Source organism: Sapajus apella, unplaced genomic scaffold (assembly GCF_009761245.1).
Source record: "Sapajus apella isolate SASKATOON/1434 unplaced genomic scaffold, GSC_monkey_1.0 scaffold71, whole genome shotgun sequence".
In the NCBI taxonomy this organism is placed as follows: Eukaryota; Metazoa; Chordata; class Mammalia; order Primates; family Cebidae; genus Sapajus; species Sapajus apella.
The window spans coordinates 10,953,659-10,969,270 of NW_022437011.1; the positions used below are offsets into that span (position 1 = coordinate 10,953,659).

At 40.4% G+C, this 15,612-nt stretch overlaps 3 protein-coding genes across 3 annotated transcripts in view; all 3 read left to right on the forward strand.

Moving 5' to 3' along the window:
* LOC116531622 (protocadherin beta-7) overlaps positions 1 to 4,897 on the forward strand; it is a 30,961-nt gene extending 26,064 nt beyond the window's left edge. The window contains exon 2 of the mRNA XM_032250502.1: positions 4,874 to 4,897. Coding sequence (XP_032106393.1) covers positions 4,874 to 4,897 — 24 coding nt within the window. The remainder of the gene's footprint in view (positions 1 to 4,873) is intronic.
* On the forward strand, positions 2,282 to 7,360 carry LOC116531593 (protocadherin beta-11). Its single transcript, XM_032250491.1, has one exon. The coding sequence runs from the start codon at positions 4,932 to 4,934 to the stop codon at positions 7,323 to 7,325; it is 2,394 nt and encodes a 797-aa protein (XP_032106382.1). The 5' UTR covers positions 2,282 to 4,931; the 3' UTR covers positions 7,326 to 7,360.
* Positions 7,361 to 12,820: 5,460 nt separating this feature from the next.
* Positions 12,821 to 15,612, forward strand: part of LOC116531624 (protocadherin beta-12-like) — a 44,474-nt gene continuing 41,682 nt past the window's right edge. Inside the window, exon 1 of the mRNA XM_032250503.1 lies at positions 12,821 to 15,607. Coding sequence (XP_032106394.1) covers positions 14,192 to 15,607 — 1,416 coding nt within the window. The 5' untranslated portion in view covers positions 12,821 to 14,191. The remainder of the gene's footprint in view (positions 15,608 to 15,612) is intronic.

The following is a 15,612-nucleotide window of genomic DNA, read 5'->3' on the forward strand; positions in this document are numbered from 1 at the left end:
GGCACCGGGACCCTGTCCCAGAGCTACCAGTACGAGGTGTGTCTGGCAGGAGGCTCTGAGACCAGTGAGTTCAAGTTCTTGAAACCAATTATCCCGGATATTCAGGCACAGGGCCCCAGGAGGAAGGGTGAAGAAAATTCCACCTTCCGAAATAGCTTTGGATTTAATATTCAGTAAAGTCTGTTTATAGTTTCATGTACTTTTGGTGTGTTATATAATCATATTGCGATTAGTTTACTTTTAAATCGGAAATTGAAGTTTTTATGCAACTTCAAGCATTATTTTAGAGTAGGATATCCCTGTGGCTTTACAATGTTTTATGATATTTTTCATTAACAAATGCTAGGTTTCATTTAATTAGTACTTGTTTCTAAATAATAGTGTTAAGATTTTAATTATTTCAAACTGCCTAAGCAATTAATTACTATCATATCTCATCATAAAAATCAGAGATTTCGATTTATTTCAGATCTTGCTCTTCATGACTCTAATGACTTCTGTCTACATAGTGTACTTGCTCTATTTAAGAAGGCATATGTACATTTTCAAACTTACTCTAATATTCTATATGCTCGTTTTTGAAAACCATGTCATTTATTTCTAAATCACAACGTTTAAAAAGAAATATTTCTCTGTTGCTATGCTTATGACACAATGAAACAAAGCATATTGTGAGCAATATTCAACATCAATAATAGCCATAGCTATACTTATTATCTTTTAAGCATGCTACTTTCACTTGGCCAATATTTTCTTATGTTATCTTTTCTGATGTATAAAACAAACTATGCCTTATAATTGAAACAAAATTATAAACTACATGAAAATGAATACAAATAAAAACATTTTGAAATTTGTGTTTGAGATTGTTGTAGATGTTCATTTTTTATGTTGCAAATTTAATTACCAAATTTTTAAAAATCAAGAGGACCTAAAGGTTGGAATAAAAAACAATAGTTTCATTAATTTTCATATTATCATATATTAAAAATATACTATGTATTACTAACATTTCATAGTTTTTGAATTAGCTCTTCCTCCAGTTTCTTACCACAGTGTGGTTTCTTCTTGAATTTATCTCAATATTTATAAATCATACATTTACAATACTGTATCTTGATACTGTTTTGTACTTGAATCATGTCTTTGTATAATAGAAAAGCATTTAGCTTTCTTATTTCCAAACTAGCAAACATATTCAAACATTGCAAATTATTTTTCTCCTATTCTCCCAATATAGATGTCACAGCTTCTTAGTTAAATTAGTAGTTAGTATCTACATTGTTAAATGCTTCAGAATATGCCTTTGTGTGCTGTACTATAATTACATTTCCTTTCTTCATTGTGAAGACATCTTTTTTGTTTGATTTGTTTTCATTTGCGGTGTAGTTTGACTGGGTATAAAATTCTAGATTAAAACTAATTTCCCTTCGGATGTTGAAAGCTGAAGCTTTCTTTTACTATTGTGTGTTGAGTTGCTCTTTAGAAGACTGACTCCATTTTGATGCCTACCTCTTTTTATGTGTCCTTCTCTCTTACCTCCTTCTCTGGAAGCATTGAAAAACTTTCTCCTGGTATTCTGAAAAGACCTTAATACAGGCATTTTATTTATGAATCTGGTCAGGCAGGCATACCCTGTTAACATACAGACTCTCACTGTAAGTTCTGAGAAATGTTTTAATGTTTTACTAATAATTTACCCATTGAGTTTTCTACATTCTCACTTTAACCAGAATCTCATTAAGTATTAGACCTCCTGGGTTGACTTTCTGAGATTCTAAATTATGTTATTTTTCTTCTTTCAGTCTCTTGTTCTACTTATTAAGCAATTTATTTAATTATCAAATATTCAGATTTAAGTTTTTCTTTTTGGGTAACAAATGTTTATTTTTAAGAGCACTTTTGGTTTTTCATAACATCCTATTATAAATTTGCAAATGTAAATCTTCTCTCACCTATAATTAAGCTATTTATTATTTAAAAATGCATTATAGGCCGGGTGTGGTAGCTTACGCCTGTAATCCCAGCACTTTGGGAGGCCGAGGTGGGTGGATCACGAGGTCAAGAGATGGAGACTATCCTTGCCAACACGGTGAAACCCCACCTCTACTAAAATACAAAATAATTAGCTGGGCGTGGTGGTGCGTGCCTGTAGTCCTAGCTACTGGGGAGGCTGAAGCAGGAGAGTTGCTTGAACCTGGGAGGCAGAGGTTGCAGTGAGCTGAGGTCACGCCACTGCACTACAGCCTGGCACCTGGTGATGAAGTGAGACTCTGTCTCAAAAAAAAAAAAAAAAAAAGCATTATGTAGTAAGAGTTATTATTGTACCCATTTTAAAATTCCAAGTGAGTCACAGGGAAATTAAGAATTTGCCTAAGTCTATACAGCTAGTAAGGGGCACATAAGCCTTAAGCTATTGTTTGTCTTCCAGGTATAAATATGTACTTGATATGGTTATTGTTAACATTAACTGGGTAAATACATGAGGTACTAGAATAATGAACTTAGAATAAGTCAGCTCTTAAGTTAGCTCTTATTACATTCTATTTCTCTGGGGATATTAATCAGACATTTTTTAAGCCTGTCTTTTGTTTTCTGAATTATACCTATTCCCTCCTGTTGCTCTGTGTGTGTGGCAGTAGTATTAGTTTTGGTCTTTCTATTTCCTGTTGTAAGCATTTTCTCAAATGTCTTATGATCTTTGGCTATCTTGTTATATATATGAATGATGACATAGAAAATGCTGACAGTCAACCCTTCATGATTGTTGATGACAGGGCTTCACTTTAATGTAACCATGCTAGGATAGAGCTACTACCTTAGGAAACCCCCACATATCAGTAGATGTAAGTCTTTATCTGCACCTTTCATATTCCCCGGGATAGAATTCTACAATACTCAATGTTTAAGGGTTCGATAGAAAAGAGGTCAGACATATATCTTCTGTTCTACAACCTGAGAGTATCATGGGCTAGAAGTCTCACTATTCAGAATTCAATGTTTTGCCTAATCTCCTTATCTTTAGTTTCATACCTCATACTTTCACTCATCTCTGCCTGGGATCTCCAAGACTGGAGATAGTATAATTTCTCCAGAATATAATCTAATTTCTCCTGAGTATAAGCTTTCCATTCTCTGGCTCTCAGTTATTTTCTTGTCTTTGTAGGATGGTGAAAAGCCCAGAGAATTCAACTATCCTATATATATACTTTTAACTAATAACTTCTTTTTAAAGTCCTTACCTAACTTCAGCCTTCTTATATACCTGGTTCCTCCAAGTCTAGTACCTACTAGGATTATGTGGGGGAAACCCAGTAGTTTATTTTTAGTATTTCCAAGGCAGGAAATTTATTTTAGACATTTCCTGGAACTGTTGTCAATTGCTCTTTCAACTGCTTTCTATCATCAGATAATTTCTGTATTCACTTATGTATTCTTAGCCTTGGTGAGTGCATACTTTTTTATTACTTTTCTGTCATTTTAGAGGGGCTTTAAGGACAAAGGAGAATTGTATAGTCAATCCACATACTATTCAAGTTCTCCTCTTCTGAACTGATAATTTTTCAGCTATGTATCTAGTTCACATTTTTATGAATGTAATTCGAATTTATCATTTTAAAAATGCAGACTTCTTAGATGTCCTCCATTCTTGAGAGTACTTTGAGATGTTTAATAAGGAACAACATTGGTAGGTTCCAACTATCCTATTCCAGCCTATTCCAGCTATCTACTTCATTATGTAGCAGCCATGCACTTTGGCTAGGACTGAAACCACCTCAGGTTTGAAGGGTTATCTCTGACTGGAATAAAACAAAGGGCTAAAGATGGAGTCTTTAGATTCTGGGACTATAATCTCTACCTTTAATCCTATATGTACTGAGACACTGATTTCTTCAGCAACAGGCTGAAGTGCTCTTAGTTGGTCTAATCAGAATGAGGGCTAAGATTTTGTTTATTATTGAGGAAGAAAATCTCTCTCATTTTCTCTTCTTAAGCTGAAAAAGAAAGCAGGTAACCATAGTTGTTTCTAGAATAAATCTTGGGAAACTGAGGGAGGCCAGTCTTATGAATAAACCTGCTTTAAATGAAACTAATATGCTTGTGCTTGTGTATTTAGTATTTTTTGAGAAGCTGGAACTCAAGAATTATCATAATATGTTCTACTCCCCATGTCTTACTTTACTTTCTAGCAGTTCACAATTCCTTGCTACCAAGGAAATCTATATGAATGCCTTCTAGTGCTATCATAACTATCAAAGTATGCCCCATCTCATGGTTAATCCAGTTTCATATTCTCTGAAAGGGCTTCTAAAATGACCCATGTATACTTTGCCTTTTCCTTACGACCTAAGGAAGTCAAGTAGTAATGGAATTTTTTCAGCGTAATAATATTATTGTTGTTTCATGATTCCAATCTTCTCAGAGAGATTACAAACCACTGGGGCCAGGAATCACATCTTGTATTTCTGTATACACAATTAAGTGGGTTTGGTTGTGTGGAGAGTGGGGAAAGATAAATGCTTTAAGGTGAATACTAACAGCATATCAAACTAAAGAGAATATGAAACAATCATTAGAGAAGGTTTAATATATTTGTAATCACTTGAACACAATGAATAAAACAATATTTGTTTCTGGAGGATGTAAAAGAGAATGGAATTTAGGTGGCTTTCACCAAACTGTGAAAATCTATGGAGACACTTGGTGGCGCTGCAGGATAATATCGTGAAAAAAAGATCTACTGGATGGCGTTGTGGACACTGACATCCAGTGCACACAGAAAATCAGAAGACAGAACAAGCCTTCAAGAGGGTGACCTAAAAGTCATTCAATAGGGTTAAAATCCTTAGACGTCTGATGATTTTGTGAACAGGTCAAACGCATTCCCCGGAACTAAAGCCATTCTGCAAGAAGCTTACAGGAGAGGAGCTATGGAGAACGGAGGAGTATGCACTCCGCAGATAAGGCAAGTCCTGCTTCTCTTTGTTTTGCTGGGAATGTCTCAGGCAGTCTCTGCAACTGGGAGCTTTTCTGTGGCAGAGGAAATGCAGAGCGGGAGTTTTGTAGGCAATCTAGCAAACGACCTAGGGCTGAAGGTGAGAGAACTGTCCTCGCGGGGGGCTCAGGTGGTCTCTAAGGATAAGAAACAGAGTTTACAGCTGGACATAAACAATGGGGATTTGCTCTTAAGTGAAACCCTAGACCGGGAGGAGCTCTGCGGTTCCACCGAGCCTTGTGTACTATATTTCCAGGTGTTAATGAAAAACCCCACTCAGTTTTTACAAATTGAGCTCCAGGTCAGGGATATAAATGATCACTCTCCCGTCTTCTTGGAAAAAGAAATGCTCCTAGAAATCCCAGAGAACAGTCCTGTTGGTGCTGTGTTCTTGCTTGAAAGTGCAAAGGATTTAGATGTAGGAATCAATGCTGTAAAAAGCTACACAATAAGCCCCAACTCTCATTTTCACATTAAAATGAGAGTCAATCCAGACAATAGAAAATACCCCGAGTTAGTCCTGGACAAGGCGCTGGATTATGAAGAGCAATCGGAGCTCAGTTTCATCCTCACTGCTCTGGATGGCGGGTCCCCTCCCAGGTCTGGAACTGCCTTGGTCAGGGTGGAGGTTGTGGACGTTAATGACAACACCCCTGAGTTTGAGCAGGCTTTTTATGAGGTGGAGATTCTAGAGAATAGCATCCTTGGCTCCCTGGTTGTGACCGTCTCAGCCTGGGATTTAGACTCTGGAACAAATGGTGAACTATCCTATACATTTTCCCATGCCTCAGAAGATATTCACAAGACATTTGAAATTCATCAAAAGTCTGGAGAAATTACTTTAACAGCACCTTTGGATTTTGAATCAATTGAGTCATACTCAATGATCATTCAAGCCACAGATGGGGGAGGACTTTTTGGAAAATCTACAGTCAGAATTCAGGTGATGGATGTAAATGACAATGCTCCTGAAATCACTGTGTCATCACTTACCAGTCCAATCCCAGAAAATACGCCGGAGACCGTGGTTATGGTTTTTAGTATCCAAGATATAGACTCTGGAGAAAACGGAAGAATTGTTTGTTCCATCCCGGAAGATCTTCCATTCGTGCTAAAATCTTCAATTGAGAATTACTACACGTTGGAAACAGAAAGACCACTGGACAGAGAGAGCAGAGCCGAGTACAACATCACCATCACCGCCACTGACTTGGGGACCCCCAGGTTGAAAACCGAGTACAACATAACCGTGCGGGTCTCTGACGTCAATGACAACGCCCCCGCCTTCACCCAGACCTCCTACACCCTGTTTGTTCCCGAGAACAACAGCCCCGCCCTGCACATCGGCAGCGTCAGCGCCACAGACAGAGACTCAGGCACCAACGCCCAGGTCACCTACTCGCTGCTGCCGCCCCAGGACACGCACGTGCCCCTGGCCTCCCTGGTCTCCATCAACGCGGACAACGGACACCTGTTCGCCCTCCGGTCGCTGGACTACGAGGCCCTGCAGGCGTTCGAGTTCCGCGTGGGCGCCACAGACCGCGGCTCCCCGGCGCTGAGCGGCGAGGCGCTGGTGCGCGTGCTGGTGCTGGACGCCAACGACAACTCGCCCTTCGTGCTGTACCCGCTGCAGAACGGCTCCGCGCCCTGCACCGAGCTGGTGCCCCGGGCGGCCGAGCCGGGCTACCTGGTGACCAAGGTGGTGGCGGTGGACGGCGACTCGGGCCAGAACGCCTGGCTGTCGTTCCAGCTGCTCAAGGCCACGGAGCCCGGGCTGTTCGGCGTGTGGGCGCACAATGGCGAGGTGCGCACCGCCAGGCTGCTGAGCGAGCGCGACGCGGCCAAGCACAGGCTGGTGGTGCTGGTCAAGGACAATGGCAAGCCTCCGCGCTCGGCCACCGCCACGCTGCACGTGCTCCTGGTGGACGGCTTCTCCCAGCCCTACCTGCCGCTCCCCGAGGCGGCCCCGGCCCCGGCCCAGGCCGACTCGCTCACGGTCTACCTGGTGGTGGCGTTGGCCTCGGTGTCGTCGCTCTTCCTGTTCTCGGTGCTCCTGTTCGTAGTGGTGCGGCTGTGCAGGAGGAGCAGGGCGGCCTCGGTGGGTCGCTGCTCGGTGCCCGAGGGTCCCTTTCCAGGGCACCTGGTGGACGTGAGCGGCACCGGGACCCTGTCCCAGAGCTACCAGTACGAGGTGTGTCTGGCAGGAGGTTCTGGGACCACTGAGTTCAGGTTCCTAAAACCAGTTATCCCTCATATGCAGGCAAAGGGTCCTGGGAAGAATAGTGAAGAAAATCCCACCTTTCGAAATAGCTTTGAATTTAATTTTTAGTAAGAATGCTATTAACATTTTCATGTACTTTTTAAGTTTTACTTAACCGTATTAATATTATTTAGTTTTAAACTAGTTATGTTATGCAATACAATTAATTGTATTTTTAATTTTGTAATTAATTAATTTCTTTTTGAGACAGAGTTTTGCTCTGTCATCCAGACTGGTGTTCAGTGGCATGATCTTGCCTCACTGCAACCTCTGCCGCCTGGGCTCAAGCGATCAGCCCACCTCAGCCTCCTAGGTAGCTGGGACTACAGGCGTGTGCCACCATGACTGGCTAATTTTTGTATTTTTTGTAAAGCTCAAGCGATGCACCCCCTCGGCCTCCCAAAGTGCTGGGATGAGGTGGGTGAGCTACCGCGCCAGGCCTAGTTTCAGTTTTCAAGTATTGCATATTATTGTGAATAACATTGTCAATACTTTTTGTATTAATTAACAGATAGTATCCAATTAAAGAATGATTTTAAGGTTTTGATCCTTTTCAAGTGTACAATAATTTACTTATTATTTTTAGTTCTAGAAACTGCGTTCTTATTTTTCTCCTATGATTTTTGTTTTGTTTTTGTTCTTGTTTTTGTTTTTGAGAGAATGTTTTGCTCTTGTTGCCCAGGCTGGAGTGCAATGTCGCAATCTCGGCTCACTGCAATCTCCATCTCCTGGGTTCAAGTGATTTTCCTCCCTCAGCCTCCCAAGTAGCTGGGAATACAGGCGTGCCACCACACCCAGCTAATTTTGTATTTTTAGTAGAAATGGGGTTTCACTATGTTGGTCAGGCTGGTCTGTAACTCTTGACCTCAGTGATCTGCCTGCCTCGGCATCCCAAAAGGCTGGGATTATGGGTGGGAGCCATCACACGGAGCCTCTCCTAGTATTTTTCACCACCTGCATCCTATGATCCTAACCACCTGTGTATTGTACTTCCTTCATGGAAGAAGTCATATCTGCACTCCCAACCTTATTCTAACATTGTATTTATTAATTTTAAAAGCCCCATTGTTTAGTTCTAAATCATACATCATTTCATTATTAATGTGCTCACGGTAAATTAAATATGATTTTGTGATCAATATTAAATTTCATTAATATCTTTGTGCTTGTATTATTTTCTTAAATACACTACACTTACTTGGCTAATATTTTAATGCTTATGTATACAGATCATGTCTTATAATACAAAATGTAATAAACTGCATGAACATAAATAGAAATATTAAAACATTCTGAGAATCTGTGGGTAAGAATATTGGTGGACTGTTGGAAAAATATTCACTTTTCCTTTTATTTTGTAAATTCATTTCATTATTTTCAAATGTAAAAATCAGATGAACTAAAGGTTATAAAGAAAAACAAGGGTGGGCTCAGTGGCTTGACTGGATGGGGTAGCTCACACCTGTAATCCCAGCATTTTGAGAGGCTAAGGTGGGCGGATCACCTGAGGTCAGGAGTTCAAGACTAACCTGACCAACAGAGTGAAGCCCTGTCTCTACTAAAAAATATGAAAATTAACTGGGTGTGGTGGTATACCCCTGTAATCCCAGCTACTCAGGAGGCTGAGACAGGGGAATCACTTGAAACTGGGAGGCAGAGGTTGCAGTGAGCAAAGATCTTGCCATAGCACTCCAGGTAGGGTGACAGTGTGAGATTCCATCTCCTAAAAAGGAAGAAAGAAAAACAATATTCTCTTTAATTTCCAGTCTGCTTCTGTTGAGTGGCTTCCTCTAGAATTACCTCAATACTTCTAAATATATGTTTTTACTGTTATATCATGATATTCCATTTTATACTTTAATCATTTCTTGCTATGGATTTTTTTTTTTTTTTTTTTTGAGATGGAGTTTCGCTCTTGTTACCCAGGCTGGAGTGCAATGGCGCGATCTTGGCTCACCGCAACCTCCGCCTCCTGGGTTCAGGCAATTCTCCTGCCTCAGCCTCCTGAGTAGCTGGGATTACAGGCACACGCCACCATGCCCAGCTAATTTTTTGTATTTTTAGTAGAGACGGGGTTTCACCATGTTGACCAGGATGGTCTTGATCTCTTGACCTCGGGATCCACCCGCCTCGGCCTCCCAAAGTGCTGGGATTACAGGCTTGAGCCACCGCGCCCGGCCTTGCTATGGATTTTTTTAAAAAGGTTTTCTTTCCAACTAATATAAACTAATATAAACAATGCACATTCCCTTTCCCTTTCTCCTATTCTCCTAATAGAATTGTTACAGTTTGGTGTGTTGCTGTTGTTGTTTTGACAGAGTCTCACTCTGTCGCCCAGGCTGAAGTACAATGGCGTGGTCTTGGCTCACTGCAACCTCCACCTCCTGGATTCAAGTGATTCTCCTGCCTCAGCCTCCCGAGTAGCTGGGATTACAGGCGCCCACCACCACACCCTGCTAATTTTTGTATCTTTAGTAGAGGTGGGATTTCACCATGTTGGCCAGGCCAGTCTTGAACTCCTGACCCCAGATGATCCACCTGCTTTAGTCTCCCAAACTATTGAGATTACAGGCATGAGCCACCATGCCCAGCCTAGCTTTTTTTTTTTTTCTTTAAGTTAAACTAATAGTGTCCATATTGCTAAGGTTTTTTCAAAATACACATTAGTGTAGTGTGGTTCCATTTCCTTTCTTGAAAAACATTTTTCCTAGAGCTGAAAATTGTTTTGTACTTACATAATTTTCCATTTACTGCTATTAGTTTCCTTACATTCTCTCATTTGAATCTCTTTCTTCTCAAAATATACAAATACATCAGATACCTATTAATTATGCTTATTTCTTGGTGATCTTTCACCCAGATCTCTGCTTCATTTATAGTGATTGCGCTACAGGCTGTCACCCTAGGACTTTAAAAATATTTTCCTTGTTGGTCCTCTTTTACAAGATCCAACATATTCTTCTTTCTTAGTTTATTCTCCTATTTTGTTGATGCACATCTCTCAATACCTTCATTAAAATTGATACAGAGGAAGTAAAACTTTTTGAGAGCTTGCTGTGTTATTTTCTTTTTTCCCATTTAGCTAGTTTGATAGTTTGAGCATAACACTCTAGGTTGAAAATAATTTCCCCTCAGATTTCAAATGCACTGCTCCTTTACTGTTCAGAAGACTGATTCCATTCTGATTTCTATGTCTTTTTATGTGATCTCCCCCTTTTTTCTTTCTGCGAGCATTGAAAAAAAGTCTCCTGGTCTTCTGAAAATACCTTAGTACTGGTTCTTTATTTATTAATCTGGTCATATGGCTATGCCCTGTTCATGTTTTTTTAAGACAGTGTCTCAATGTGTCACCCAGGCTGGATGCAGTGGCTATTCACAGGCACAATCATAGCAATCCTGCAGCCCCCAGCTCCTCTGCCTCAGCTTTACAAGTACCTGGAATTACAGTGTGCTAGACCCCTTGGCTAATGTTCAGACTATCAGATTTATTTCTGAGAAATTTTGGTTGGGCATGGCGACTCATACCTGCAATATCAGCACTTTGAGAGGCTGAGGCAGGAGGATTATTTGAAGCTATGAGTTTGAGACCACCCTGGACAACATAGTGAGACCCTGTCTCCACACAAAAACAATTAAAAAAAAATTTCTTAGTATGTTTTACTTGTAATTTCTCCCATGAGTTTTCTGAATTCTTACTTCAATAAGAATCTCAGTCAAATATTAGACCTCCTAGGTTGACTCTATAAGACTCTAAGCCTTTTTTCCTTTCTTATTTTATCTTTGCCTCTCGTTCCATTTTTTGGACAATTTATTTAATCACTCAATCTTTTATATTTAAGTTTTTCTTTATGACTGACGAATATTTACTTTTAAGAGCTGTTTTTGGTTCTCTGAATGTTTTTCATGGTATCCTGTTAAGATTTATAAATGTAATATTTTCTTTCATTTATAATTAAGCTATTCTTTAAAAATGCATTATATAGTATCGTTATAATATATCCACTGTAAAAGTGAAAGTGAGTCTAAGGGGAGTTAAGAACTTGTCCAAGACAATACAGCTAGTAAGGAGCACTTAAGTCCTAACCTATTTTTCACCTTACACTAGGAATACATACTTCATACAGTTGCTATTTAGATTAAATGGATAAATGCATTATGAATTGCTTAGAACAATGAGTGGCATAGAGTAAATACTAAATAAGTATTAGCATTTATTAGATTTTCTTTCTCTGGGAATATTAATCAGACATTTTCAAAAGCTTTCTTCTGCTTTCTGTATTATTGTTCCTTTTCTTCATGGTGGTAGTGATGGTGGTAGTTTTGGTCTATGTTACGTTATAGGCATTTCCTCAAATGCCTTGGCTATCTTCTCATATTTTAGAAGGATGATATATCAAAATGCTGACAATCAACTCTGAGTGAACAGTACCTGTTGATGGCAGGGTTTCATTCTAATATAAGCATGCTAGGATATGGCTATTACCTTAGGAGACCCCAAATATCAATTGTGTCTTTGTTTGGGACTTTCATATTCTCCAGGTTAGAATTCTAGAATATCCACTATGTGGGGTGGGCTGGGGGCCAGGTATATATCTTGTGTTCTACAATCTAAGAGTATTGCATGGAAAGGGACTAGAAGTCTCACCATGCAAAATGCAAAGGTTTGCTTACTCTTCCTATTTTCAGTTTGACACCTCACACTTGTGCTCAGCTCTATCTAGATCCCCAAAACTAGAGAAAGTCCATTAAATTTCTCCAGAGAATAAACCTTCCATTCTCTGACCGTGAGTTACATTTCTGTCTATGTAGGATGATGAGAAGAATAGAGAATTTAATTATCCTCTACACATACTTCCAACTAACAACTTTTTTCCATCCTTAACTGACTTCAGTCTTCTTATACATTTGGCTCCTCCAAATCTTGTACTTAGATGAGATTGTGTTTCTTGTGAGTATCTTCAATGCAGGAACTTCAGGGGCTATTTTTGAAACTGCTAACTTAATTGCTCTTCCACCTGCTTTCTGTCCTAGAAAAAATATGTGTGTTCACTTGCGCATTCTTAATCTTTGTTAGTTTCTACCATTTTAATTATTTTTCTGACACTTCAGTGCGTATTTTAAAAGAAGAGAGGTTAATTGTGTATAGTCAATCCATCTACTTTTCAACTTTTACCCTTCTATACCAATTACTGTTTCAACCACATATCCAGCTTAAGGACGTTATTTGAATTCAACATTTCATTTATTTATTGATTGATTGATTGATTTTTTGAGACGGAGTTTCGCTCTTGTTACCCAGGCTGGAGTGCAATGGCGCGATCTCGGCTCACCGCAACCTCCGCCTCCTGGGTTCAGGCAATTCTCCTGCCTCAGCCTCCTGAGTAGCTGGGATTACAGGCACGTGCCACCATGCCCAGCTAATTTTTTGTAGTTTTAGTAGAGACGGGGTTTCACCATGTTGACCAGGATAGTCTCTATCTCTTGACCTCGTGATCCACCCGCCTAGGCCTCCCAAAGTGCTGGGATTACAGGCTTGAGCCACCACGCCCGGCCCTGAATTGAACATTTTAAAATGCAGACTTGTTGGATCCTTCTTCCATCCATTCTTAGTGCACTTTAAGACCTTCTATAGTAAACATCACTGATGGGACCTTAGCATCTATTCTAAACAATCTCCCTCATTATGAACCAGCAATGTACTCTGGCTAGGACTGAAACTATCCCAAGCTTAAGAGGTGGTCCCAGACAGGATTAAAACAAAGTAAGGGACAGAAATGGGTCTTTAGATTCTAGGACTAAAATCTCTACCAATAATTCCACACCTCTTGAAACAATTATTCCTTCAGTGGCAGGCACATGATTTTACTTGGCCTAATCAGAGTGAAAGTTAGGTTTTAGGTTTTTGTTCTATGTTTAGGGATAGACCCTGACTCTCTTTTCCCGAGCCGAAAGAGAAAACAGTCACAGTTGTGGCTCCAATAAATTTTGGGAACCTGGGGGAAGCCAGCTTTAGGGGTAAGAGTCTGATTTAAATGAAACTAACTTGTTTATGCTTGTGTACTTATGAATTTTTTTTATAAATTATGAAAAACGGTAAATAAATGATAGGTCTACGTAACATGTTCTACCCCAATATCTTGCTTCATTTTCTACCAGTTCATAATTCACTGCTATTAAGGGAATCTACATAAATGCCTTTTTGTTCTGTCACAATGACCTAGATATGCCTTATCTCATCATTAATACAGTTTCATAACTTCAGAAAGGACTTCTGAGATGATCTTCCCTTTCCCTAACCACCTAAGGAAAGCCAAGTACTGATAAAATTTCATTCAGCTCAACAATCGGTTATAACCGGCTTGTTTCAGGCTTACAATCATCTCAGAAACACTACAAATTCCTGGGGGCCAGGAATCACATCTCGTATCTGTATTCACCACAACTGAGCATGTTTGGTTGTGAGGAGAGTGGGGAAAGACATTGAACAAATGCTTTAAAACAAATACAAACATCGTCACAAACTATAAAGATTATAAAATTATTATTATGGAAGATAGAATATATTTTTAATCACTTAAACAGAAGGATTTATTTAAACACAATATTTGCTTCTGAAAGATATTTATGAAAACAAAATTTAGGTAGTGTTCCTCAAACTGTGAAAATCTGTGGAGACGCATGGTGGCGCTGCAGGATAATACCAAGAAAAAAATTAACCCTGGATGACGTTGAAGACCCTGTTATCCAGTACAGGCAGAGAATTGGGAAGACAGAAAGAACAATCCTTTAAGGGACAACCTAGAAGCCATTCAACAGGGTTAAAATCCGTAGATTTCCGAGGACTTTGTGGACAGATGAGAGGTATAGTTCCCGGAACTACCAAGTGGCACTGAGGCAATTCTGCAAGAAGATTTTGGGGTTTTGGAAAAGAAGCTATGGAAAACGGAGGAGCAGGCACACTGCAGATAAGGCAAGTCCTGCTTTTCTTTGTTTTGCTGGGAATGTCTCAGGCGGGCTCTGAACCAGGGCGCTTTTTGGTGATGGAGGAAATGCAGAGTGGAAGCTTTGTAGGAAATTTGGCAAAGAACCTGGGACTGGAGGTGAGTGAGCTGTCTTCGCGTGGGGCTCGAGTGGTCTCTAATGATAACAAAGAGTGTTTGCAGCTAGACACACACACTGGGGATTTGCTCTTAAGTGAAACGCTAGACCGGGAGGAGCTCTGCGGTTCCACCGAGCCTTGTGTACTATATTTCCAGGTGTTAATGAAAAACCCCACTCAGTTTTTACAAATTGAGCTCCAGGTCAGGGATATAAATGATCACTCTCCCGTCTTCTTGGAAAAAGAAATGCTCCTAGAAATCCCAGAGAACAGTCCTGTTGGTGCTGTGTTCTTGCTTGAAAGTGCAAAGGATTTAGATGTAGGAATCAATGCTGTAAAAAGCTACACAATAAGCCCCAACTCTCATTTTCACATTAAAATGAGAGTCAATCCAGACAATAGAAAATACCCCGAGTTAGTCCTGGACAAGGCGCTGAATTATGAAGAGCAACTGGAGCTCAGTTTCATTCTCACTGCTTTGGATGGCGGGTCCCCTCCCAGGTCTGGAACTGCCTTGGTCAGGGTGGTGGTTGTGGACATTAATGACAACTCCCCTGAGTTTGAGCAGGCTTTTTATGAGGTGGAGATTCTAGAGAATAGCATCCTTGGCTCCCTGGTTGTGACCGTCTCAGCCTGGGATTTAGACTCTGGAACAAATGGTGAACTATCCTATACCTTTTCCCATGCCTCAGAAGATATTCACAAGACATTTGAAATTCATCAAAAGTCTGGAGAAATTACTTTAACAGCACCTTTGGATTTTGAATCAATTGAGTCATACTCAATGATCATTCAAGCCACAGATGGGGGAGGACTTTTTGGAAAATCTACAGTCAGAATTCAGGTGATGGATGTAAATGACAATGCTCCTGAAATCACTGTGTCATCACTTACCAGTCCAATCCCAGAAAATACGCCGGAGACCGTGGTTATGGTTTTTAGTATACGAGACAGAGACTCTGGGGACAACGGAAAGATGATGTGTTCTATCCCGGAAGACCTTCCATTTGTGCTAAAATCTTCCGTTAATAATTACTACACGTTGGAAACAGAGAGAACGCTGGACAGAGAAAGCAGAGCCGAGTACAACATCACCATCACCGCCACTGACTTGGGGACCCCCAGGTTGAAAACCGAGTACAATACAACCGTTCTGGTCTCTGACGTCAATGACAACGCCCCCGCCTTCACCCAAACGTCCTACACCCTGTTCGTCCGCGAGAACAACAGCCCCGCCCTGCACATCGGCAGCGTCAG